General features: G+C 45.1%; 2 protein-coding genes across 6 annotated transcripts in view; both read right to left on the bottom strand.

Moving 5' to 3' along the window:
* DCPS (decapping enzyme, scavenger) overlaps positions 1 to 27,880 on the bottom strand; it is a 66,084-nt gene that overhangs the window by 12,114 nt on the left and 26,090 nt on the right. Inside the window, exons 1-3 of one of the 5 annotated variants that reach the window (XR_015729416.1) lie at positions 20,610 to 22,285; positions 19,375 to 19,533; positions 3,809 to 3,954 (exon numbers count right to left, since the gene is read on the bottom strand). Coding sequence is in view for 4 of the 5 variants with exons in the window: in XM_087876010.1 (XP_087732136.1) it covers positions 18,115 to 18,216; positions 19,375 to 19,533; positions 20,610 to 22,595 (2,247 nt within the window). In the remaining variant the exon portion in view is untranslated. Of the gene's footprint in view, positions 1 to 3,808; positions 3,955 to 17,983; positions 18,217 to 19,374; positions 19,534 to 20,609; positions 22,596 to 27,880 lie in introns of those variants that run through there. The other 4 variants (XM_087876012.1, XM_087876010.1, XM_087876011.1 and 1 more) reach the window with 4 other exon arrangements.
* LOC148112499 (uncharacterized) lies at positions 22,647 to 27,654 on the bottom strand. Its single transcript, XM_087876014.1, has one exon. It carries the CDS (start codon positions 24,369 to 24,371, stop codon positions 22,647 to 22,649), a length of 1,725 nt encoding a protein of 574 aa, XP_087732140.1. The 5' UTR covers positions 24,372 to 27,654.

Raw genomic sequence — 27,880 nt, 5'->3', positions numbered from 1 at the left:
CTATTCTGCACCCCTCCCTCAAATGTTCTTTAAAATACGGAGTTTCCCGGCATTCCTTTAGGAACCTCCAACATGCAAACTGTGGTTACTCATCTTAAAATGAATCCTCTTTACCTGGAGCTTCAACATTTGCTGTTTGCTAGGAAGATGTGTAGCTAAAAGTCAGTCTATATTTAGTGTACATCTGACTTTGGGGATATTTCTTCCTAACCAAGCAAAAGTGTATTTTCTGTGCAGTTCACACCCCTTGCTCACTGGATCTGGATGTCACAAAGCAAAGCCCACATTTTGTAATTAACCCCTGCGCCCCGTTTTGACTGGCAGAGTGCTGCAGGAGGCTGAGTGCTGTCACGTCCCTGGCCACGCCCGCCCACCCAGTTATTAGGGCACAGAACAGGTTGTTAAAAAATTTGTAGCCCACCACTGGCTACCATTATTTAGGCTCCAAAAATCTAAATCATCCCCACCAACACTGAGAGGGCAAGCCACCAGAAGATAAACTGACAGCAAACAGCACTCCTTACTAGCACTGATGATGTTACCTAGTTTGGGTCATGAAGCGCCTGCAAGAAAACAAGCAAGATCAGAGAGCACCAAGGATCCCTCATGTCAGCCGAGTGGGACACCTTGCCAACAGCCAACTCACTGTGGTCAACTCACCACAATCAACTTGTCACAGCCAATTAACTGCAGCCAACTCGCTGCAGGACAACTTGCCACGGCCTACTCACCACAAGACAACTTGCCGTGGGATAATTGAATAATTCAATGTAATTATTTAAAATAAATAAAGAAATATTTTAATTTTTCTCATTCACATTTCATTCTGTCCCTCCTTCTGCATCCCTTCTTTAATGATTCTCTTCCATCATTTCTTTGATATTAGTGTAACTCTAATATCCCACAGCGAGTTGTCCCATGGCAAGTTGGCCATGGCGGGTTGGCCACAGCAATTTGGCTGCGGTGAACCTGAGCTACAAATATTCTCCTTCATCTAAATGTCCGCCGATTTTCATCTGCTGGTTATCTGGATTTTTACATCCCAGAGAAGGGGCACAGAGGCAACTGCAGCTAATTATAATTAGAAACTGATTAAAGGAAACAGAATTATTTACTCTTAACCCTATAACCTAAGGGAGCAGATAAATTAAATCTCACGGCATATACAGGTCTTTGAAAGTAGACTGTTTTACCCAGTAATAAATGAATAAATAAATAAAAGGGACACGGTGGCTCAGTGGCTAAGACATTGAGCTTGTCGATCGAAAGGTCAGCAGTTCAGCGGTTTGAATCCCTAGTGCCGCATAAAGGGGTGAGCTCCCGTTACTTGTCTCAGCTTCTGCCATCCTAGCAGTTCGAAAGCATGTAAAAAATGCAAGTAGAAAAATAGGGACCACCTTTGGTGGGAAGGTAACAGCGTTCCGTGCGCCTTTGGTGTTTAGTCATGCCGGCTACATGACCACGGAGACGTCTTCGGACAGCGCTGGCTCTTCGGCTTTGAAACGGAGATGAGCACAGCCCCTTAGAATCAGGAATGACTAGCACATATGTACGAGGGGAACCTTTACCTTTACTAAATGACTGCATCCTTTTTGAAGGAAAAATACATCTCCCTAGGAGAAGCTCTGAGTGAAGGTGACAGGCCTTAGTTCTCTTGTATCAAGTAACCCATAATTGAATATTGTCTGTATGACTGAAAAAGCAGATGGTGGCAGGGTGCTTCTGAAATAGGCTGAGACAGAAATCTTCAGGGCTGAAGTTAAAGAATGCCAGCAGGAGGTGAGGGAAATACAGCAGCAATTGCCAAGCACAATGTGACGCTAGTTAGAGAATGTTATTTTTGTCTAGCGCTTGCTAAACAGATCGAGCCCCTATCAATTATCCTGTCACCTAAAATGCGAGGTTCTTCATCGAAACCTCTTGTCCTAGTATTATCTAATTAATTAAACATAATGTCAGAGTCCGGTGGTATTTCCAAAACAATCTCTCTCTCGCTTTGAGCTATCGGTCAGGAGAACCATCTCATTCATCCCTGTTTATGTATTTTTAAAATCAAAAGACAGGATACCAAAGCTTGCAAATGCAAGGAGAAGAAAAGGCCAACGGATCATTATAATGCTCCCAGGTGAAGCGTGTGTAATAATGACCTGCCCAGGTTCATACACCATAAACATAATAACTCCCTAGTTGAACGTGTATATTAAAGATTGGTGCAACAAAGCAGATTCCCTACTACACACATCTCTAGTGAAGAAGCCACATTAAATTTGGGGGAGGAGGAAAAGGGTGAGCCTATTAAGGTCCTTAGTCCTCCTCCAAGTTCAAAACATTCTTAAAGATCCATCTCATCCTGGGCACCCTTTTTTTGAACTATTACCATCTGGCAGACGGTACAGGATAATAAAAACAAGGACAAATAGGCTGAAAAGCAGCTTCTATCTCAGAGCAGTAACTATATTGAATTCTACTGTATAGTGCAATATTAATGCAATATCAGGGGTTTTCAATTCAATTGTGTAGAATGTGAAGGACATGTGTTTGTGTTTTATTTTTATAGTTATAATGTACACTGAAGATGGCATTTAATTTCATTGTACGAGGTGCAATGACAATAAAGTAAATTAAATAAACTCCAGAATTACAATTCTATTTTTTTTTTCAATATCTGGGAGTGAATTCAATTAAATCAAACAGTGCTCCTTCTGTAATATTGCACTGTAAGCATGTGTAAGCTGAGATTCAGCTCTTGTTATTCTGCCTTCCCCTTGCACTTTCTACTTCTTCTTTGGTCCCTATAACTTTCTCAACTTTTTGTTGTTGAGTAGCCTGCCAGGAACCACACCTTACAAAATATCTAAGGAGCCAGAACAATTGGCCAAATCGGGACAAAAATTACCGTAACTAACAGGGAATTTAAAAGAATAATCATGTTACTCCCAGTATAATGTTAACATTGTTCTCTTGTATGGCATTAAGCCTTTACAAGTCAGTACATTTTCTAGAATGGCTTTACTGCATGCAGCTTGAGGGCCTCAACTCATACATGACTGTTCCAGGGATGAAAATTAGTTTTTGGGATGGAAAACGAGCCTGGTGTTGTCAAAATAAACAGGCAAACCCATCACCCAACTATTTCTCATTCAATATCTGCCAGTGATGTCATAGCTAGAAGAGAGGCCACAGAGGTGACGTCCTGGGAAAAAAGCCAAGCTCTCCTGCATATTGAATGCTGCAAGAAACAGAATGAAATTACATCCAAGGGCAACAACGCAAGAAAAAAAGCCAAACCATTTGCTAAACCTTGTTTGGTTTGAACAATTACTCCTTTGAATCATAAAGCCATTCTGAAAAGACAAAATCGGGAAAGAAAAAGGCTATCGGTTGCAATCAGCTAAAGTTCCTTTTATGTTTCAAAAAAAAATTATGCCGTTCAAAGATATCTGCCGCCTCACTCCCGAGTTGAAATTCCAGTTTCAGATTCCTGAATAACCGTTACCCAATTATCTTAGTAAAGAATTGTTTTTGAAATTGTCCTGACCTACAGGTGGAGCTAACAAACAGAACTGGGCAGCCAAAATCTGCAAGGTGACTAACTGACAGCAAAGAAAAGCATCTGTCTTGTCTACTCTTTAGCAGTTATCTGGATTTCTGCAGTTCAGAACAAAGAGCTTTAGGTATTGGAAGCAACGTTTAGGAGGGAAGAATCCTTAGCACCCCTCAAGACTTTGAGGTACACCTAGATTACCTCTTTGGATTTAAGCCACATTCTTTTTGACGGCACATTCGTAACAAGGAATGACGTTCGTACCTGAATGCTGATACTCTGTGATTCGATAAAAGGCAGAGTGATGTTCTTATAATCCTCTCCCATCTCCTGGATGAGATACACTGACCGAGACAGGTATTTTTGAAGATGTTTTTCAGTTGCTGGGTACACCACTGTAGTTTTTATCTCTGGAAATGTAAGCAGAATGTCATTATCAGAGAAAATGGGAGTCTAAACCAATCCTTTCTCGGTCTTGATGATTTCCAGGAACGGCTCATGATAGTCATAGATAGAAAGTTCATTGCATATTTTATGTGAGCATTACCTAAACTTACTTCTCATCAGCTTTCATGATCACAAAGGACTCAACAAGTTATTAAGCATATCAAACAATGAGCAGTAAAAAGCCACCGCCCCCCCCAAAACCTAACAATCTTCCCATCTATACAAACAAACAAACAAACAAACAAACAAACAAACAAACAAACAAACAAAACCTTTCGGATGGAATAACTGGATAATACAAATTGTCCCTGACCTACGACCACAATTGAGCGCAAAATTTCCAGTTGCTAAGTCAGATAGTTATTAAGGAAGTTAGGTTCCATTTTACAATCTTTTTTTACCACAGTTGTTAAGTGAATCACTGCAGTTATGTGAATCAAGTGGTTGTTAAGTGAAATCTGGCTTCCCCATTGATTTTGCTTGTTGGAAGCCAGCTGGGAAGATCACATGACTCCAGGACACTGCAAAGTACAGGCCAAGCCCCTGAATTTTGATCACGTGACCAGAGGGATGATGCAACAGTCGTAAGTGTAAGCTACTTTTTTCAATGCAGTTGTAACTTTGAACAATCACTAAACGAATGGCTGTAAGTCAAGAACTAAACTATTGGTTGACTTTGGTCAACAGCACAGCAGAGAAATGATAGAAAGTCCAAGGCATTTGGGGGATGGGGTTGTCCCTCTTTGTGCATATACACAAATACTTACACATGTTAAACAGTAATTAGGAAAGCACAAATACCAGCAGTTAAGTCAGCAGTGGGGACGATTGGGGGGACGGGTGTAATGGGTCTCGTGGGAAAGCAGGTGGGAAGTCAGCAATTGACTGTAAAAATACGATATCCAAAAGAAAGTTTTCTTCCTCCCAGAGGCCAAGGAATACCAGCCATTCAAAACAATTTTTTGCAAATCGCCCTAAGAAAAATATGGGTGGGAAGGGAGCAACCTCATTGTCTTATGTAACCGTTTATTTTTCAGGGGCAATTACCAAAGTGGAACAAGATCTAGAATTATCAATGCCTTCCAAGAACTAAGCTCTCAAGTATGAGCCAGGACTTTAAAAAAAACAATAATCTATCCATAAGATGCCAAACTGAGTCCCTGATGGCCTGGGAGATCGATATATGTAGCAGGTGTCCAGGCTGGATTTACAAAACCTTCATCTTTTGTTTTGTTTCTGCTGGACTCTGTTCCTGCGATGAAGTTTTCTTGGTGGAGGCCCAAAACCAGCACTGCCGAAGCAAACAGCTCGTTGTAATGGAGAGGAGATTAACTATAACAGCAGACTGGCTCGGACCTCTCCTTACTCCAGGAAAGAGGAAATTGTTGCCATATTGCAAAGCGAAGTTAAAATAAGATAATTCGTAGTGACCCCTTGATGCGTTTCACAGATGGATGGGACACACACTAAATCAACTCTGCTGTCAAGAAAAGAAACACAGATTTGCCTGCATTATCCAGGAACTCCCGAATGAATCCACTCTTGCGGTAATTTTATTACTTTATGACTTTTCTAAGAAGCTTCCACTCTTGTTTTTCTAAAGATTTCTTTCTCTCTTTTTTTTTTCTAAGTTAGGGTCAAGCATGGAATGAGATTGAGCACCATTGGCTAATTAAATTTGTCCTTTAGAGGCATTTCCTCCAAAAAAACCAAATATGTGCTATTGTATGTAAACATGTTGATCCCTACTCAAGAAATGCCACGCAAAGGAGTAAGGTTGGGTTTTTCATTAGAAACCCATGATGGGAGAGGAAAGGGGGTTGTCCACTTTAATCACCACGATATAAAAAAAGATGTTGAGACTCTAGAAAGAATGCAGAGAATAGGAACAAAGTTGATTAGGGGGCTGGAGGCTAAAACAAATAAAGAACAGTTGCTGGAATTTGGTAGGCCTAGTTTAATGAAAAGAAGGTCTATGGGAGACATGATAGCAGGGTTCCAATATCTCAGGGGCTGCCACAAAGAAGAGGGAGTCAAGCTATTCTCCAAAGTATCTGAGGGCAGGACAAGAAGCAATGGGTGGAAACTAATCAAGGAGAGAAGCAACCTAGAACTAAGGAGAAATTTCCTGACAGTTAGAACAATTAATCAGTGGAACGACTTGGCTCCAGAAGTTGTGAATGCTCCAACACTGGAAGTTTTTAAGAAGAGATTGGATAATTATTTCTCTGAAATGGTATAGAGTTTCCTGCCTGAGCAGGGGGTTGGACTAGAAGACCTCTAAAGTCCCTTCCAACTCTGCTATTCTCTCTCTCCTTGATTAGTTTTGGCCTTCCAAGATGGCCAAGAAACATTGGACAATTAACTTCTTTCTTCAGCCTTCCATGCCAGAGACCATATTTGAGTTTAAGGCTGCAGCATCAGATTACAAATTTCATTTGAAAATCCTTGCTCTATTGCTCTCCCTTAGCTGCCAAACCTCTCGCTCAGGTTAAGTAAAAAGTCATCCTTGCATATCCTTTCATAATTGCAATAGTAAACATACACTGAGGCCTGTACTTTCTTTTATAGGCACATAAAATACAAGAACACTAGAATAAGAAACACAGTGGCTGAATTCACACATTGCACTAAGCCACACAATGCCATGTTCAGCTCTGGTTTAGCATCAATGGTGAAATTCAAATTTTTTTACTACCTGTTCTGTGGGCATGGCTTGGTTGGCATGGTGTGGTGTGGCTTGGTCAGCGTGGCTTGGTGGGGGTGGCAGGGGAAGGATACTGCAAAATCTCCATTTCCACCCCGCCCTGGGACCAGCCAGAAATGGTTATTTGCCAGTTCTCCAAACTGCTCAAATTTTCCGCTACCGGTTCTCCAGAACCTGTCAGAACCTGCTGGATTTCACCCCTGCTTAGCATGTTGTGTAAACTTAACTGAGCTTCACTCCAGAAGGTGAACCAAACCTCAGTTGTATTTAAATGACTTCTAATCCAATTCAGAAATGCATCTCTTCAGCTGATTTAGCATGCCTGTAATCTCAAATAAGTAAGAAACCCAAGCAAGTAGAGATGAGGGCTTTCATAGGTAGTTCTCCATTTACGACTGGTCATTCAGCAACTATTCAGTGTTATGAGGGGACCTCCTTGGGCATACAGGTAGTCCTCAATTTACAACAGTTCATTTAGTGACCATTCAAAGTTACATCACTGAAAAAAGTGACTTATGACCATTTTCCAGTTACAACCTTTGTAGCATCCCCATGATAACATGGTCAAAATTCAGATGCTTGGCAACCGGTTCGTACCTTTTGACAAGCAAAGCCAGTGGAGAGCCAGATTCACTTAACAATCATGTTGCTAATTTAACAACTGTAGTGATTTACGTAACGACTGTGGCAAGAAAGGTGGTAAAATGGGGCAACACTTAACAAAGGTCTCACTTAACATCAGAAATGTTGGGCTCAATTGTGGTCGTAAGTCGAGGACTACCTGTATTTACAAGCCAGTTTCAAAGTTCCAACAGCAGCTCCCCGTAGTCATGTGACCATACATCAGTTGCTTGGCAACCAGTCTGCAATTACGGCCTTTTGCAATGTCCTGCAGTCATATGACCGCATTTTACAATGGCTTTACTTCCAGTTTTTGGCAAAACCAGCCAACAGTGAACCATTAACAACCACCTAACAATCACTGCCAAAAAGGTCCTAACATTAGGTCAGTCACATGGGTGAGCTGATTTACAACGGTCATGACTTATGACCACGATTAACAGGCTCCCTTATGGTCATAAATTGAGGACTATCTGTAATGCTGTTTTCTCCATTTCACCTCAAAAAACTAAAGACTTGAGTTTTCCAGGCTGTCTTCCGTACTTAGATTCTTCAGTAGTTAAGTCTTCAACTAAGATTGCAATGTTTTCACATTTTAAAATTTTGCCCTTCATCGATGAAGACGAGACTCTCAAGCCTAGGTCAGCAAAACTAGAATATTCAGAATCCTTACTTGCTCTTTTTTTACTCTCAACTTTCCACACAATATATACCTTTTATGATGCTCATTTACTTCTGATGCAATTCAGATTCACCACCTACCTCTCCCTTTGCAGTTCGCTCTGAAGATTCTCCCCCCCCCCCCAATAGCTTGCTTTTTCGTTTAATGGACTTCAGAAGGTTGCCTTGTGCTTAATGAAACACAGCTAATATTCCCAGCTCACAAACTACCAGGCTTACTTGAGTCAATCCCTACATAAATCATTGGATGTCTTAACTTCCACAGCTGTGTGCTATTAGAATCAGATGGAGACTGAAACCACAATTGCACATCTAAGAGAAAGAGTTTTGCTGAGTGTGGGAAAAAAAGGGGATGTAAGGAAGTCAAGCTGTTCCTTGACATACTACAATTGGGCTCATAAGCGTGCAAAGGCATGGTTCACCATGGTTTATACTTCCAAGCAAAGCTGGCTTGCTTCATAAAATACAGTAAATATAAGCCATAGGTTGTTATTCAGCCATTGGCTGAGTTTAGACAATGCCCTAAGCCACAACCACAAAAATCACATTATAGTTTGGCATACCGCGTGAATTCAGCCCAATTTGACTTTCCAACACACAACAAGGAAGGCTACACGAAGCACTAGGATAGATGTAGCAATTACATTATATGTAGTAATTATATCTCTGGACTTCTCTGCAAGAATCTGTTTGCCATCATGGAAACAGAGCATAGGACCTAAAAGGCTGCTTGGATATATCCAGAGATTTCCACGTATGTGATAGTTATTGGAAGATGCCATCTTTCCTTCAAGTTGGGTTAACCCATATTTTGCTGAATAAGCAACAACTGCCAGGCTCAGTACTTTGGTTAAGAACTCAGCCACTATGGTTGATGATTCACATAACTGGGTATAAAGCCAGATATTATGGCTTGTTCAGCAAACCACAGCTATAGCACAAATCTAGATTAGCGTCTATGGAGATTCTCAGTCATCCGGGTCATGGTTGTCCCAAAGGTGCTTTTTCAAGAGGCAACTGGACTTTCTGGTCCAAAAAGTCCAGTTGCCCCCTGAAAATGCGCTTTTGGGACAATCTAGTTTAGCATTATGTGTACTGTGTTCAATCAGAGCAGGGGTCTGCAACCTTAAACACTCAAAGAGCCATTTGGACCCGTTTCCCACAGAAAAGAAAACACCAGGAGCCACAAAACCCTTCTTGTGCCTGACTATTTCTTGAGCGGTCACAAAACTAGCATATGTAGTTGAATTAAACATTCCGTTTTCTTCTGAAACTTTTCTTGTCTTGAATTTACCCATGGCTGGCCTACCGGGGGGTTGAAACGCTCAATAAATCATGTGCCGTTGTGATGCATATTTTGAGTGACAGGAAGCCGCAGCAGAGGGGTGAAAGAGCCACATGCGGCTCCAGAGCCGCAGGTTGCTGATTCCTGAACCAGAGGATTTACTGCCCAAGAGATCTCTCCCAGCTCTTTTCCATATCTCTGTCCTAAAGGTTTATATTGTTATGGTATGCTGAGGACTACGTGTACACGGTATACTGAAGGAAGTTGACAAATTGCCCCATTTCAATAAACAGTATCATTAGATTGGGGACCTTATTTTATTTTAAAACAGGATTAACTCTTGAAGACAAATTGTCTTTACATTAGGGCTTAATGACACCACTTGCAAAAAAGTTTATGACAGTAGTTCAAAATCCAAGCCCCGAAAGTCAAATGAACAGAATAATGTACCTCTTCACTATCAAACTTCCCCTTTCACAATGACTATAATAACGGTGTGTGACATATATATATATATATGTTTTTCTTTCTTTTTCGTAGGTTTTATGTGTATTTCTCTTTAGCCAGGTTCTACCTACGTAAACCAAGATATTATGCAGCCCTAGTTCAGTGAAACCTTATAAGGCCGAAATAGATCTATCTTAGTCTCACAATGGGCAGCAAAAGGTCTGCTGGCTGCCAGAAGAAAAAAGCCCAGAAACTAGTGAATTGTGATTTCACTGAACTAGGGCTGCATAATATCTTGGTTTACGTAGGTAGAACCTGGCTAAAGAGAAATATATATATAAATAATGTAATGCACATACATATATAAGCCAACTGTCTAGCTTCCTCTGCTATCAGTACTTGTATCATATTATTTTCCTGTAGTTCAGGCACAATTTATCATCCCCACCAATGATGATGATGATGATAATAATCAGCTTAGGTTTAGGATCCCATTCACCTCTGCTGGCACCTAAGCCATTAATCCTTTGAAAATCAAGTCCAATGGTAGGGCAATACGTTTTGATTCCTTGACAACCTCGGCTCAGAAATCACCCCTATTTCAGGAAGAAGGGAAGAGGTGACGGTGGAGCCCACAAATCTTCTTGGCAGCGAAGCCTTTTTTTTTTTTTTTTTGAGTTTCCTCAAGTTTTCTCCTTGATCTGGCTATGCAGTTAAATAAGTGTATCTGGCTCACTAAAGAACATAAAGGAATTTATTTTGAAATGCGGTGGAAGAAAACAAGGCAATGTGTGTATGTGGGTGAAGTTTGTATATACAGGTAGTCCTTGAGTTACGACCACAATTGACCTCCAAAATTAGGTTGCTCAGTGAAATATTCGTTAAGTGAGTTTTGTCCCATTTTATGACTTTTCTTGCCGCAGTTGTTAAGTGAACCATTGCATTTGGTAACTTAGTGACACGATTGCTAAGTGAATCCGGCTTCCCCATTGACTTTGCTTGTCAGAAGGTTGCAAGAGGGGATCACGTGACCTGGGGGCACTGCAAAACGTCATAAATATGAATCAGTTGCCAAGCATCTGAATTTTGACCATGTGGCCATGAGGATGCTGCAACGGTCGTAAGTGTGGAAAACGGCCATAAATCACTATTTTCAGTGCCGCTGTACCTTTGAACGATCACAAAATGAACTGTTGTAAGTCGAGGACTACCTGTGCACGCATATACAGCTAGTCCTCAACTTACGACCGCAATTCACCCCAACATGTCTGTTGCTAAGTGTAACAAACTTGTAATGTGAATTGTGCTCCATTTTACGACATTTCTTGCCACAGTGAATCACTGCAGTTGTTAAATTAGTAACGTGGCTGTTAAGGGAATTTGGTTTTCCCATTGACTTTGCTTGTCAGGAGATCGCGAAAGGGGATCATGTGACCCCTGGGATACTGCGTAAGTCAGTTGTTAAGAGTTCGAATTTGGACCAGGTGACCATGGGGAGGCGCTAGTAGTTGGTCGTAAGTGTAAAATGACCGTAAGTCTTTTTTACCCCCAGTGCTGTTGTAACTTCAAACAGTCACTGAATGAACTAAATGAGCCCCAAACTGTTTACAGTGTTTCTCAACCTTGGCCACTGGATGAAGTGTAGACTTCAACTCCCAGAGCTTCCCAGCTCTGCTGGCTGGGGAATTCTGGAAGTTGAAGTCCACACATCGTCTAGCGGCCAAGGTTGAGAAACACTGGTTTAGAATATATTCAATAACTTTACAGTAGAGTCTATTTAACTTAAAATTAACATTCTCGGCTCATGATGTCCAGGGACGGGGGATGGAGGCTTTCACACTTGGAGCCTGCTTGTTCTGACCTCAAGAAGAATAAGCAAACTGAAACATTAATCCAACAATGAAACAGGGGAAGAGTGGAAAGGAGATCATTTTTAAGCTCTTTAAAAACTGATGATCTATTACTGTCCACAAATAATGGGGGACTCCAATAGAGGAAACAGCAACCTGGAGATTACATTTTTTTTTTTTTTAATTTGATTTATATGCCGCCCTTCTCCGGAGACTCAGGGCAGCTTACAATGCGTTAAGCAATAACTTAACGTTAACATTAAGCATTTGTGTTACAAGACCCAGGGGAAAAAATTATAAACTAAAAACAAGCCCTTTGGTTCATTTTTAAAATAGACCTATGTCTATTCATTCTGGAAAAGAAAAAGAAAAGCTGTTGAGTCTTATAAAACTTACATACTGGGATAATTCCAGCTCAAAACTGCATTTAAAAATTTAAAAAAGTTCATGGGTTATAATATTATTAGTACTTTGGATGATTTTATTGTCAATCACATTTTCAAACCATTCAAAGTATGGTCAAAGAAATGTGCATTGTCCAAAACTGAGGAATTCAATTAAAATATTCAATTAAAGTACCAAATGCATTAGCATTATCTAAAATGTCTGAACTATTATTAGAAGGTGCTTTTGATCATTCCAAATCTCCAATACTTTAAAAAGTACTATCCACCGTTAAAAACATTAATCAGGAAAATATTGATATTACTTGCATGACTTTTAAGAATAAAGACTTGGATTATTCTCTATTAGCAAACCAATGGTTAAGGTTTTAAGCAACATTCGTGCAAGTTTCTTATAAAACCTCTAGGAGTCTCTGGAGGCTGGGGACAGCAAAAAAGTCACTTCCTGTCCAACCGGAAGTTGGGAAACAGGCCATTTTGGGCCTTCGAAGAGCCTCTGAGGGGGTGGGGAAGGCTGTTTTCACCCTCCCCAGATGCATAGAGAGGATCTGGAGCCAGGTGAGAAAGAAAAAGGGCCTTCCTCACCCCCCGAGGCAGGAAACAGCCTGTTTCCCTACTTCTGGTGGGCCCAGAAAGCCTGAAAATCAGCTGGCTGGTGTGCGCATGCACGCTGGAGCTGAGCTGGTGTGCCCACTGATATGGCCACCAGTGCCACCTGTGGTACGCGGGCCATAGGTTCACCATTACAGCCCTATAGTCATGTGATCATGATTTACACCATTTTTGCTGGACACCGGTTGTTTACTTCTGGTTTCTGGCCAAACCACCCATAGCAAACAATGGGTTTGCTTAACAATTCACAGCAAAAAAGTTCGGATTAAATCAAATCCGGTCATGTGGTGATCCACTTTACATCTGTCACAACTTACCATCACAATTGCGGGGCTCAATGATGGTTGTAATTCAGGGGCTACCTATAAACAAAAACCTTGGAACAGATCAATGGATTTATCAGGTGGAAAATATTGGCTTTATCAAGCACATGGATAGGACAGGACAGGACAAGACAGGACAGGACAGGACAGGACAAGATAGGATAAGACAAGACAACTTTATTGTCATTTTTTACTGTGGGCACACTGGCCCACATTAAAAATGAAATATATACCCATTTCCCCGAAAATAAAACCCAACCGGAAAATAAGTCCTACCATGAGTTTTCAGGATGCTCGTAATATAAGCCCTACCCACAAAATAAGCCCCAGTTGTCAGCCAGATAGGTGCATTTAGTACCATATTTTCCCCAAAATAAGACCTAACCAGAAAATAAGCCCTAATGCGTCTTTTGGAGCAAAAATTAATATAAGATCCGATCTTATTTTCAGGGAAACACAGTATATATACACATATAACTGTCCATTTTAAATTCATAGTGGAAAGAGGAAACCTGAGAGTTTACAAGGTTGATACGATATGGAACGAAGCTGTGACTGAATCTAGACGCTCTGCTTCGGATCCCTCTATGGTATAGCAAAGAAGATTATCTTATTAGAACAGAACGATGCTAGTCCTCCAGACTCAAAATCCTGGATGATGACACATGTTTATTCTCTATGGACATGTTTATTCTCTACGACTAGCTCTCTGCCCATAACATAATGGAAAGACTGATCAATATTATTCTATGGAGCCACAAAGCAAGACTGTGTTTAAAACTTGAGCTTTTAAACAATATGAAGTATGATTTTGCTTTGCTGTCTGGTAGGGGGTAAACACTAAAGCAATACTGTAAAAATAAAACTCGCAGTGATTCTTTCCAAGGATTCAGCTTGCATGTTAATTCATATGTACTGCTATTTTGCACCTGGGACACAAATGGACAGAATTGCTGCAGGTATTCTCTGTGATGGTGATCAGATTTACAGGAAGAAAGCAAAGAACTAGGAACAGAGCATTTCCTTAAATAGTCTTCTTCTCTCTTCCAAGCTCACTTGTGTCTTTTTTCCAAATGGATCTGCTCGTTATTCATTTATTTCTTGCTAAAATACAACTGACATTAGTAATAAATGTTTCCATTCTGGAAGTAATGGAATATTGGTATATATCTTTCTAAACTCTGTGTGATGGTTGTCAACCACCCTTGTTTCCTTGTACAGTGTAACCAAGACTAGGAAAAAAATTGGAACTATAACATGGAAAAAAAATCTGGGGGGTCTGATGTGATAATAACATGTAGAAGTATATCCATAAAGGCTTGTCAACATAAATAGTAATTTGTCTCAAAACCAGAATTTCATTGTTACCACCCACCCCAACTCTAAGTTAGCTTATAAAGATGATGCTTTTTAATACTGTGCCAAAACCTCTTTTAACACCATTCATAGGAAAACTCTGGTAGCATTTTTAAAAAAAAAAACAACCACAAAGATAATCTGGTCCACTTCCCATCATCCATATGTGCAAAGAAGAGTCTCCAGCCTTTAGTCAAATATCCTTTTAGATGAAGTCAGAGTGAAAGACAAGTGTGAACTCTCGCTAAACGCAAAACGGTTCTTGCTGAAGTCTGCAAAGTCCAAGATGGAAAAAAGGAGAATCATGACAACTATTAGAAAAAATAGGAGGATAGAAATAAGTCTGCCATATACTGGAAAAGATACTGCTTTTGCTTTAAGAAGGGAGGAAGGCGAGCAAAATGGCTTCCCGGCATGTCTTCCCAATCCATTCAACCACTTTTCTCTCACACATCCAGCAAGTTTCACTGGCTGTGTTCAGATGACAAGCTCAGCCGGAAAGTGCAGTTAGCAAACTCAAGACATTTTTTTTTCGTGTTTTTCTTTAAAAAAACAAACAAAAAACTTGAGTTTTCAGACTTTGGCCAGATTCACACAATGTGCATAAATCCGACTGTTGAATTAGCCTACATTCTGGGTTTGAACAAGATGATGGAGTAAATAATGGGACAGGTTCACAGACTACACTAAGATGTGAAAATTCAACCTGGTTTAACAAAACCCAGAGTCAGTACATCATGTATATTTTGGACTGTATTTCGGACATTAATACATTAGAGAGGGTCCAGAGCAGGGGTGAAATGTTCCCGGTTCGGACCGGCTCGGGCGAGTAGGTAGCGATGGCGGCGGGCAGTTCGGAGATCCGGTAGCAAAAATCCCTGCCCCCGCCCCCATGCCCAGCTAAGCCATGCAATCATCAGAGGCTTTTTTTCTTTTAAATGCATCTGACGATCCAAGCTCTGAGGATCCAAACTCTGACGATCCCAGCTGAGTTGCCTGCTGATCAGACAACTCAGCTGGGATCGTCAGAGCCATTTAAAAGAAAAAATGTTTTTTCTTTTAAATGGCTCTGATGATCCCAGCTGAGTTGCCTGATCGGCAGAGGATTTTTTTTTAAAAACCCTCTGACGATCAGGCAACTCAGCTGGGATCGTCAGTGCCTTTTGAAAGCAGTTTTTTTACATGGTTTTACATGTAAAAAATGGTTTTAAACGTTAAAAAAAATTGGCCATGCCCACCCAGTCACATTACCCACTACCACCACCAAGCCACGCCCACCGAACCGGTAGTAACAAATTTTAGATTTCACCACTGGTCCAGAGGTATTTTACAAGAAGAGTACTCAACTCCTCTGCTCACAATAAAATTCCTTATACCACCAGGCTTGAAATTTTAGGCCAGGATAGCCTTGGAACTACGCCATCTACATTCCAACCCAAGCTTAGTACACAAGATTATCTACCATAACGTCCTACCTGTTAATGAGTACTTAAACGTCAACTGCAATAACACGAGGGCTATCAATAGATTCAAACTCAATGTAATTCGCTCTAATCTTGATTGTAGGAAATAAGACTTCTGCAACAGAGAAGTAAATGTCTGGAACACTCTACCTGATCCTGTTGTTAGTTTCTTTAACCCCCATACCTTTTACCTTAAACTGTCTACCGTGGACCTTACACGTTTCTTAGGAGGTCCCTAAGTGGGTGTGCATAAGGGCACCAGCGTGCCTCCTGTCCCTGTCCTACTGTCCTTATTTATATGTACTCATTTTATGTGTTTATGGCTATGTTTTGCCTATTTATAGCCATTTATTTGTGCCAATTTTTTTCATGTGTCCATGTCTATGTCTATAATGACACTTGTTTCCTTGTATTTGTTGACAAACAATTAAATAAATAAATAAATGTATATGCAGCCCTTAGTTTTTTTTATCTAATCCAGTTAAGTGTTTTGTTGAAACCAGTGGTGAAATCCAATTTTTTTTACTGCTGGTTCTGTGGGTGTGGCTTGGTGGGCGTGGTGTGACTTGTGGGCATGGCTTGATAGGCATGGCAGGGGAAGGATACTGCAAAATCTCCATTCCCATCCCACTCCAGGGGAAGGATACTGCAAAATCCCCATTCCCTCCCCACTCCTGGGGGAAGGATATTGCAAAATCTCCATTCCTACCCCACTCTGGGGTCAGCCAGAGGTGGTATTTGCCGGTTCTCAGAACTGCTCAAAATTTCTGCTACCGGTTCTCCAGAACCTGTCAGAACCTGCTGGATTTCACCCCTGGTTGAAACCCAGCTAAATGGCTGGGCTTGGACAATTAACCTGATCCGATATTCCACTTGGCTTATCATGATGAGACGGCTGATCAAAGCTTCCCTTTGGACCTGAAGAATGTCACCTAATGAGGTGTTCAGATGGAGGCAGCCTGCTCAGGTACTTGTCTCACTTTGGCAGCTGAAAAAGAGTGCTGTTCTCTCTCTCTGGGTTGCAGGGAGTCCTTATTTAGCAATCCCAATTGGGATTGGCAACTCGGTCCTTAAGTGAAGTGGTTGTTGTGGTCAGCCAGCAGCCTGCGGAGCTGGCAGCAGGTCAGACAGTGAGGAAGCTGGGGAGGAGCATGGGCCAGTCCTGGAGTCTGGGGAAAGCTTGGATGAGGGCTCTGCGTCGGAGGCAGTGAAGGGGCCATCTGGGAGGTACGTGCTGCCTACGGAGCCTCCAGAGTCGGACCTCAGCGAGGCAGAGGAACAGGGGGAGCCTGTTCCCAGTGCGCGCATGCGCAGAGCTGCCACAAGGCAAGAACAGTTAAAACAAAAAGGACAACTTGGGAGTAAGGCTTGGAGATGATTGGCCCCTCCCATAAGACTTAAAAGAGGAGCAAAGGCACGTGGGCCTTTGCAGGAAGCAATGTTGTTAATTCTGAGCAGTTTAAAGTCTGAAGCTCTGTTTGATTCTGGACTCCATGTGGCTTTGCCAATTAGGTCTTTGGCAGCGTGTCAAGGGAGATAAAGGTGGGTGATTATCAGCCTTATCCCGAAGGACTCTTTACAACTATTTGGGATTCATCTGTGAATGAAGAGAATTCACAGCTGTTAAAATAAAACAGGTTTTTGGGACTACTTGTGTGTTTTACTGACTCAGGAAGCCTAGGTCAGAACACTGGTGCTGCTAAGTAATGGTGTTTACGATCTGACATCAGCTGTAGGAGATGACCAAAGGAGGGGTCAAGGACATCATTGGGTCTCGAGTCCCTTCGCGCCAACAATAGATCTAAGTCCAGCCCACCTTGAATTCCATTGACTCTTATCTACTGCCAATTGGCTTTGACCATTACTAGTTCAGATTCTGGTAGAGAGCTTATGCTTGCAGTAAACCTATGTTCATTTGAACTGCTCTGGCTCCCGATTTCCTGCACTGTTATATCAGCTTTCCTTTGCTTTCCAGACTGCAAAGGTCATCAGTGCGAGGATTATTCATTGCCGTCTGTAACGGTATGTGAAAATGACCTTGCGAGGCAAGGAGAAAGTGAAGGCCAGCGGAATGGCCAGATAAGAGGTAGCTGAGTCCACAGCAAGAATGGCGGTAACAAATTTATTTTATTATTTTATTTATTATTATTATTTAAATTTCTATACCGCCCTTCTCCAGAATAGGACTCAGGGCGGTGAACAGCCAGAGTAAAAAACAATACATACAAAATTTAAAAACAATTTAAAATAATTAAATATTATTGGCCGTAAATTAAAATAACCCAATTTAAAATCAATTTAAAATTAACTCAAGCCAGCCCCGCTAGTTGAAATAAATGGGTTTTCAGGGCCCGACGAAAAATCCGGAGGTCTGTTATTGTACGTATCTCTGGGGGGAGGTTGTTCCAGAGGGTGGGCGCCGCCACAGAGAAGGCTCTGTGAATGTCTCAGAGGGGCTCCTGCCTAGATTCTTGGGCTGTGAAGACGAAGGGAAGAAGTGTATTTTCAGACTTGCAAGATTCTGTTAATGTAACCCATTTCATAGAATTAATTTAACTGGTCATGTTTGCACTAACTCACAAGTCTGACACTATTGTAACTGCAAATGGTCACTAAATAAGGCAGTCGCTAAAGAGGGACTACCTGAATACAGAAAAGGTAGATAGATGAAAGTAGACAGCTAGCCCAACAGCAGCTATTATGATGCATTTGCTTCTGTAACTCCTTGGCTCAACTCTTTATGCCAATGCCAAGGAAAATTGGCATTGTAGAGACCACAACTCTGGGCAGGGAAAGTTATGGCTCCAGGTTGCTTGATGTGTATTTATCTCAGCAAGAAACAAGAATAGCACACAACGTTATGGGAGGTTCTCATGCAGCAAAAGGCAAGGCAGCTTTGTCTGAGTGTGGTTTTTCTAAGAGTTATCATCAGCCACCCCAAGATGCCCCAAGATCACTAGTTTACAAGCATGACTCAGTGAGTAGAAGGCAAGAGAGAAAGGGAAGATGTTTCAACAGAGCTGTGTTCAGACAGGAATGTCTTTAGCAAGCCACAGTCAGCCAAATCAAACCACAGACAGACCAATTACAGCAAAGGGAGACTTTGCAAATCACAGCCAAGGTTTTTTGGCATTCTGGTATTTCCTGGCTAAGATCATGAAAGCTGAAGCCTAATATATCAGATAGGTACCAGGGAAACTGTCCTCATAAGGATGCATAAGGTAAAGATAAAGGTTCCCCTCACACATATGTGCTAGTCGTTCCCGATTCTAGGGGGTGGTGCTCATCTCCTTTTCAAAGCAAAAGAGCCAGCACAGTCCGAAGATGTCTCTGTGGTCATGTGGGTGGCATGACTAAATGGCAAAGGCACATAGAACGCTGTTAACTCCTACCAAAGGTGGTCCCTATTTTTCTACTTGCATTTTTACGTGCTTTCGAACTGTTAGGTTGGCAGAAGCTGGGACTAGTAATGGGAGCTCATATCATTACACGGCGCTAGGGATTCGAACCGCTGAACTGCCGACCTTTCGATCGACAAGCTCAGCATCTTAGCCACTGAGCCACAGTGTCCCTGAAAGGCTGCATAGAGATCCTTTTAAAAAAAATTATTTAAATGAAAAGGACGTTGACTTACCTGAACGTCCGTTCTGAGAGTGGAGAGGCCAGTGGTCACACGTGGGTTGATGACGCGATTCAGCCCAGATCGAGTCTGATAGTTGAAAGACTCCTCCTCCTGTTGCTGTCTCCCAGCTTTCGGACGAGAGATGATCAGACTGACGACGCTCCAGCTGAGCTGAAAGAAAGAGAGAAAAGTACACCGGGCGAAACGGACCGGCGGAAGGGTGGGGGTGACCACTGGCCTCTCCACTCTCAGAACGGACGTTCAGGTAAGTCAACGTCCTTTCTAAGCGAGGGAGAGGCCAGTGGTCACACGTGGGACATGCCAAAGCCCACCACTTAATGGGAGGGACCCGCCTGGGACGTGGAGACCCCCCCCGCACATACTTGCTGGAGAACCCGGCGACCGAACGCCGCCTCCGCCGAAGCAAAGCTATCGATTTTATAATGGCGGATGAAGGGGGTTGGAGACGTCCAGGTGGCGGCCCGACATACTTCCAGAAGAGGGGCCTGGGTGGCCCAGGCCGCCGTGGTGGCTGCACTCCTGGTAGAGTGGGCAGTCAAGCGGCGAGGTGCCTGTAAGGATTGGGCCCCATAGGCGGTAGTAATCGTGGCCCTAATCCAGCGGCCTACTGTCTGAGGTGAGACTTTAAGTCCCAGAGTGGCAGGCTGGAACGATACCAAGAGGCTCTCCGAGCGACGGAAAGAGGAAGTCCGCCGGAGGTAGATTCGCAGAGCCCTGCGGACATCTAGTAAATGCCAAGTGCGTTCCTGGGGCCGGGAGGGATGAGGGCAAAAATCGGGCAGGATTAACTCCTGAGCCCGATGAAAGTGAGTGTTCACTTTAGGAAGGAAGGTGGGATCTAGACGGAGCACGACCCGGTCGGGGTGGAAGATGCAGAGGTCAGCCCGGGCCGAAAGAGCTGCCAGTTCGGATATTCGCCGAGCGGATGTGATGGCGACTAAAAATGATACTTTGTAGGAGAGGAAGCGTAATGGCACCGTCCTAAGGGGCTCGAATGGACCTTGAGTGAGTGCCGAGAGGACTTTGGGCAGATCCCAGGATGGGTAACGGTGAATGGGAGGCGGGCGGAGGTTTGTGGCACCCCGGAGAAAAAGGCGGATGAGGGGACGATCTGCTAGAGAATTCCGGGAACCAAAACACAAGATGGAAGACAGGGCGGCCACCTGCCTCCGTAAGGTGTTGGGGGCCAACCCCGCATCCAACCCTTGCTGGAGGAACATAAGTACCTGTTTCGTCGACGCCAAACCTGGGTCCTGGTTCCGCTTCGAACACCAGAGGGCGAAGGATCGCCATGTGGAGCCGTAGATCCGTCTCGTTGCGGGCCTCCGTGCCGCCAGAATGGTGGTGATGATATGGTCCGGCAAGTGGGATCCTCTCAGGAGGCGCCGCTCAACCTCCAGGCGGTTAGTTGAAGCCAGTGGACGTCCGGGTGTAGAATGGGGCCCTGACGGAGGATGACCTTCGCTGGTGGAAGACGCCACGGAGGAAGAATCGACAGCAGTTGGAGGTCGGCGAACCACGGGCGGCGGGGCCAGTGGGGCGCGATGAGGATCAGCTCCGCTCGTTCCGCTAAGAGTTTCCGGAGCACCTTGGGAAGAAGGGGGAGGGGGGGAAAGGCATAGAGAAGGCCCGGGGGCCAACGGCTGTGGAGGGCGTCCACCGCCTCCGCTCTCGGATCCGGATATCTGGAGAAGAAGTGGGGTGTCTGCCGGTTGTCGTAATTCGCAAATAGGTCCACCGTCGGATTCCCGAAGCGGGCCGTGATTTGTCGGAATAGGGCCGGGTCGAGCTGCCACTCGCCCTGGTCGACGAAGGAGCGGCTGAGCCAATCGGCTTGTATGTTGGCTTGTCCTGATATGTGGGAGGCCCGGAGGGACCTCAGGTGTGTCTCCGCCCAGGCTCCCAGGCTCTTGGCTTCCTCTAAGAGGTCGCGAGAGCGGGTTCCCCCTAGGCGGTTTACATGGGCCTTGGCGGCCACATTGTCCGTCCGGACAATGACATGACGATCCAGGATTTGTATCTGAAAGATGCGGAGAGCCAGATGGATGGCTCGGAGCTCTAGCCAATTGATGTTGTGGCCCTGGTCCTCCTGGGACCAGCGACCCTGGGCCATGGTGGATTGAAGGTGAGCTCCCCAGCCCTGAAGGCTGGCGTCTGTCGTTACGATGAGGGGATTGGTCTCCCGAAATTCCCTCCCCTTGAGAAGTGCTGGGGACAACCACCAGTGAAGAGAATTTCGAACGAGGGGGGGAAGGGATACCATCCGGCTGGTGGCCGATAAGCGGCGCTTCTGATACGGGAGAAGAAACCACTGCAGGTCCCTGCAGTGGAGACGGGCCCACGGAACGATTCCTATACAAGAAACCATCTTTCCCAGCAGTTGGGAGAGGGTCGCCAGAGAGACGGGCTGTCTCCGGGCGACCGACCTGACCAGAGACCGCAAGCTGATCAGGCGCTCCTGGGAAAGGTAGACCCTGCTCTCGACCGTATCGATGACAGCTCCCAGATGTTGAATGCGGGTCGTGGGTACCAGATGGCTCTTGGCATAATTGATGGAGAAGCCGTGAGCCGACAGGACCTGGAGGGTGGAGTCCACGTCCTGTTGCGCCATTACCTCCGAGCTCGACTGGATGAGGAGGTCGTCCAGGTAACATTGGATCCTGACCGGCCGAGCTCGGATGTGGGCCGCAAGGGCGGCCATCAATTTTGTGAACACTCGGGGAGCCGAGGAAAGGCCGAATGGAAGTGCGCGATACTGGTAATGCTGGCCCGCATGACAAAACCGCAGGAACTTGGAGTATGCCGGATGGATGGGAACGTGTAAGTACGCCTCTGTCAGATCTATCGACGAGAGGAGGTCCCCAACCCGGATGCCATCTAGAATGGATTGCAATGACTGCATTTTGAATCGTCGGTAGAGAACCCAACGATTCAAAATCTTGAGGTCTAGGATTGCTCTCCATCCCCCGGAAGACTTCTGCACGATGAACAGGCGAGAATAGAAGCCGTGTCCGCGCTGCTCCTGAGGTACCGGTTCGATGGCCCGAATTTCTAATAAATGCTGAATGGCCGATACCACCAGAAGTTGATGCGCCCGGTCCCGGGAGGGAGGGCATCGGAGAAATCTGTCCGGAGGGGTGGAGAGGAATTCCAGGGAGAGGCCCCACCTGACCGTCTCCCTGACCCAAGAGTCCGATGTTGTCGACTCCCATTGGCTGGCAAAGAGCGCCAGGCGGCCCCCAATGGGAGAGGAGGACCTGCAGTCAGCGGGACCTGCGGAAGGGACGCCCCCGGCTCCCTCTGAAGGAGCGTCTAAACTGGCCCCTCTGGGCCTGGGGACCCTGGCGTTCCGGAGGACGGGAGCGGGGGGGAAAGAATCTCTGGTTTCTCGGGCCCGAGAACCCAGGTTCTGGGCCGCGAAAGGGACGAAAAGGAGCAGCCGGGCGGTGCTCCGAGCGCCGGGAAATGTTAGGTAAGATCCGCCTTTTGTCCCTGGTTTCAATTAAGAGGGGCTCGAGAGGAGCCCCGAAAAGGGAAGGTCCTGCAAAGGGGGATGATGCCAGACGCCATTTAGACTTGGCGTCCGCCTGCCATTGGCGAAGCCAAAGCAGGCGACGGGAGGTAACCGAAGCCCCAATTGATTTAGCAGCAAACCGTGACGTATTTAATGTCGCATCTGCGGAATATTCCAGGGCGGCCAGGATTTTGCTAATGTCCTGCTGGGACCTGGAATCTGTTAGAGGGATCCGTTCCTTTAATTGGCGGAGCCACAGGATTGAGGCCCTATTAAAGAAAGATGAGGCCAAGGAGGATCTAACCGCCCAGGCGGAGGCCATGTGTGCCTTGACCAGAGAATGGTCAAGGCGCTTGTCCTCGGGGCGGAGGCTTTCCTCCGGTGGGGCTCCCGCATTGGAGGGGCTCGAAAGAGCCACCACAGGCGGGTCTACCGTTGGAACCTGCAAGAGGGACGTTAGGTCAGGGACTAAATTATACAGACGTCTGTCAAGTGAATTCGGGTTGGGGCCCGACGCGGGATTGGACCATTGGCGTTGGATTACGTCCTTGAAGAGCTTAGGACCTGGTATCTCTTCTATTTCAGAGATAGGCTCTTCGAATAGAGGAATCGAGGCCTCCGAGGATTGCCCTGGAGGCACAGGGTTACTGGGGAGACCCAAGCCAGTTGTGACCTTAGCCTTGTGGAGAAGCGATCTAAACAGTTGTGGCTTAAACAAGCCCACAAATGAAGGCTGGTCTGGGGCTAGGTCTTCATCTTCAGATAGGTCCTGTTCCCTAATGTCCTGATCTAAGAGGGAGGGATGTTCTGAGGGGACAGAAAGAGCTACCCCCCTTGTAGGATTAACGGACCCCGCATACTGGGATCCCTCAACGTCCACTTGAGAGGAATCAGATTCATCCACCCAGGAAGCGGTACGCTTCTGTAGCTCCAGTTGGACCCCTTTTTGAATGGCCTGGTGCAGAAAAGCCGCTAACTCCGGTGTTAGGACGGAAGCGGAGGGGGAATCCTTGACCGCATCTGAAGGATGGGAAGATGCTTCAGGGGGGTCCGGTGGGCCCGCCCCTTGCGGAGAAGAGACCGATGGAGCTCCAAAAAGGGCCTCCTGAACCTCAGCTCGTAAGGCCGGTACAGCAATGTTAGCATCAGGGGACAATTGGGGAATGGGGGTTCCAGGAGGAACCCTGTCTCCAGATGGGGTGGATGCTGTGGGTAGGGGGTCTGGGATTGGTGCTGGAGAAATCCCTGATTGAGGAGGGGCCTCCCTGAGAGAGGTTTCCCTGAGGGCCTTTTGTATCGAGCGCTCAATCGCCTCATGAAGGCGCTTTTCTTTTTTTGCTTTTTCTGCCTGGGCTTTAGCCTCCTTAGAGGCTTGGGTCCCTTTGGGCTTCTTTGGAGGAACCGCTGAAGAAGGCCCTGGTAAGGGCTCCTCGTGGGATGCCCTCTTCGTGGCCTTGGTGGAGCGGGAAGCCATTAAACCTGTTGAAAAATGCAGCAGAATACGATTAAAAATTTTTAAGGCCCAAGGGTGTTCAGCAAAATGGATGCCGTCTGTCTCGTGGGGCAGAGAGGCTGATACAAAATGGCGGCCGCCTGCCTCGTGGAACAGTGAGGCTGTTACAATGGCGGCCGCCTGCCTCAGTAGGCTAAGGGCGCAAGCAGGCTTTAGCCACGGAGAAGCCAGGAGGGGTGAAAGACCCAACGTCTTATGTTTCTACCCTCCCCAAGGGTTCGCGCCCGCTTTGCCTTGCCTGAGGATATTGTCCCTCGAAGATCTGCGTTGGATCCTGTAGATCTGGCAAGGCAGGGCGCGTGGGGAGGAAAGCCCCAGGGGCGCCAAAAAGGCGTTGCGCTGAGGCGCTAACGCCGTCACTCCGTCAGGAAAGGCAGGAGCTGGCAGGGATACAGCCAGCCGATGTCCGCAACCGCCGTCAGCTGGAAGGCGCCAAGATGTGGATTGCGCCGGCGGAGAGGCGGAGAAGTGACGGGCGGCAAGCTCAGCCAGGAACCTGCTACCAGCAACGCTGGGAGGTTCCGCAGCGGTCTCGGGCGTGAGCCGTTCGCACTGCTGAGGGGAGAGACTCAAAGGGAAGTCTCAATCCCCAATCGCTGAGCTGCTTCTGGGAGCGCCGGGCGCTGGCCGCTGGGCGCGAAGCCCTCGATTTTGCTCCCACTGTAACAGCTCTGGTATTGAAAAACTGTTTGAGAGGCTCAGTGGAGCGTCTGATCTGGTTCAGATCGAGTCTGAAAGCTGGGAGACAGCAACAGGAGGAGGAGTCTTTCAACTATCAGACTCGATCTGGGCTGAATCGCGTCATCAACCCACGTGTGACCACTGGCCTCTCCCTCGCTTAGAATCACGTTTCACTATATTGGAATTAGCGCTTTCTGGAGAGCATGAATATTTAAGAAAAATAGTTAGGCCACCTGGTTCTCCGTGATTGGCTATTTAGGAACCAAGTCTGGAGATACAATAGCAATAGCACTTAGACTTATATACCGCTTTACAGGTAGACCTTGACTTACAACAGTTTGTTGTAAGTCAACTAACTGTTGACTTACAGTCAACAGTTCGCTGTAAGTCAAGGTTACAATGTCATTGAAAAAAGTGATTGATGACCATTTTTCACACTTATCGCCATTGCAGCATCCCCACGGACACGTGAACAAAATGCGGACACTTGGCAACTGGCTCATATTTATAACCGTTGCCTGTGTCCAGGTGTCACATGATCCCCTTTTGCGACTTTCTGACAAGCAAAGTCAATGGGGAAGCCAGATTCACTTAACCACCGTGTTTCTAACTTACCTGCAGCGGTTGTCTTAAAATGGGGCAAGAAAGGTCGTAAAATGGGGCAAAACTCACTTAACAAACGTCTCATTTAGTGACAGAAATTTTGGGCTCAATTGTGGCCAGAGGTCAAGGACTAACTGTATATTTTCAATGGATGCCTGATTTATACTCCAAGTGCTCAATCAAGGATTTTGCTAGGATAATCAGACTGTAGTAAGCGGATGGGGTTTCCATGAGCCTAACAAAACAGACCTGAGTCATTCTGACTCTTTGACAACTTAAGTCCATTAATTATGTCTCAAGTTAAGAACAGATAATTCTTCCTGACAACTGAAAACAAGGCTTTGTCCTGATTGTGCCCATCACAAAGAATACAGAACCCATTTTGATTCTGGGAAGAAAATTAGACAAGGAAATAGGAATAAATTCATCATCCGATGAATTTCATGGTTGAGTATAGCTTTGGACAAAATATCTTCAAACTTTTCACAGGTAGCTCTTGACTTACATTCATTCATTTAGTGACCGTTAGGCGTGACAAAAAAGTGTAAAAAAAAAAGGACTTATGACTGTTTTTCACACTTAACGACCTTTATGGCATTCCCCATGGTCATATAAGCTTGGCAACTGGTTCATATTTATTATGGTGGCAGTGTCTGGGGGAGGGGTGACATGTGATCCCCTTTTGTGACCGTCTGACAAGCAAAGTCAATGGAGAAGCCAGATACACTTTAGAACTGTGTTGGCTAAGATGTTGAGCTTATCGATCGAAAGGTCGGCAGTTCAGTGGTTCAAATCCCTAGTGCCGCATAACGGGGTGAGCCCCCGTTACTTGTCCCAGTTTCTGGTAACCTAGCAGTTTGAAAGCACGCAAAAAATGCAAGTAGAAAAATAGGGACCACCTTTGGTGGGAAGGTAACAGCATTCCATGCACCTTTGGTGTTGAGTCATGCAGGACACATGACCACGGAGACGTCTTCAGACAGCGCTGGTTCTTTGGCTTTGAAACGGAGATGAACAACACCCCCTAGAGTCAGGAACAACTAGCACGCATGTATGGGGGAACTTTTACCTTTACCTGTACTAGCTTAACAGCTGCAGTGATTCACTTAATATCTTTGGCAAGAAAGGACATAAAATGGGGCAAAACCAGGAGTGAAATGCTCCCAGTTCGGACCGGATCGCCTGATCCGGTAGTGATGGTGGTGGGTGGTTCAGAGAACCAGTAGCAAAAATCCCTGCCCCCCCCACATGCCCAGCTGAGCCATGGAATCATCAGAGGCTTTTTTTTTTTTTTTACTTTTAAAAGCATTTTTTCTACAACTTCTTCGGCCAAAAAAATGCTTTTAAAAAAGCCTCTGATGATCGCGTGGCTCAGCTGGAATGTCAGAGGCTTTTAAAAGCATTTTTTCTACAACCACATCGGCTGAAGAGGTTGTAGAAAAAAAAATGCCTTTAAAAGCCTCTGACGATCCCAGATGAGTTGCCTGATCGTCAGAGGCTTTTAAAAGCATTCTTTTCTGCAACCTCTTAAGGTTGTAGAAAAAATGCTTTTAAAAGTAAAAAGAGAAAGTTGGCCACGCCCATCCAGTCACATTACCCCACCACCACCAAACCACACCCACAAAACCGGTAGTAACAAATTTTACATTTCACCACTGGGCAAAACTCACTTAACAACTGTATCCCTTAGCCCCAGAAATTTGAAGCTCAACTGTGGTCGTAAATCAAGGACTACCTGTATACCGCTCAGAATTTCTGATATTACACAACATGGCACCACCGACAGCAGTCTCGGTGAAATCTTTTCTTTTCTTTTTTTCTTTTCTTTTCATTCTTCTGTTCTGTTCCTGTTCCCAACCTTGGCAAGGTTGAGAAACGCCAAGCCAGCTATTCTACTATAACAAAATGCCACCTGGTTGGAGTTACAATAGTCATCCTACCAGCCAGTGACTGTATGAGCTGGGCCTGATGGCAGTTGGAGTCTTATATAATTGGGAAGACTTGTTTGTCTGTTCTGGCTTACGTGTGTTTCCAGCCCTTGGGTGGAGTTGGTGATGGCACCATGATAAGACGCAGGGTTCTATACTCTTAAATTGAGAAAATAGGTTTAATGACAAGCAGCCTACGGTGAGCAACATGTTGTGGTTAGTGTTAATTATATGGTATCTTGCCCTGCTACCCAGAAG

The sequence above is a fragment of the Pantherophis guttatus genome, chromosome 9 (genome assembly GCF_059756535.1).
Source record: "Pantherophis guttatus breed Tessera chromosome 9, ASM5975653v1, whole genome shotgun sequence".
NCBI classification, from domain to species: domain Eukaryota; kingdom Metazoa; phylum Chordata; class Lepidosauria; order Squamata; family Colubridae; genus Pantherophis; species Pantherophis guttatus.
The sequence above is the reverse complement of the archived record's forward strand: the minus strand, read 5'-3'. Positions and strand labels throughout refer to the sequence as shown.

Coding starts and splice junctions, on each gene's coding strand:
- LOC148112499 (XM_087876014.1), bottom strand. CDS start 24,371: ATGGCTTCCCGCTCCACCAAGGCCACGAAGAGGGCATCCCACGAGGAG.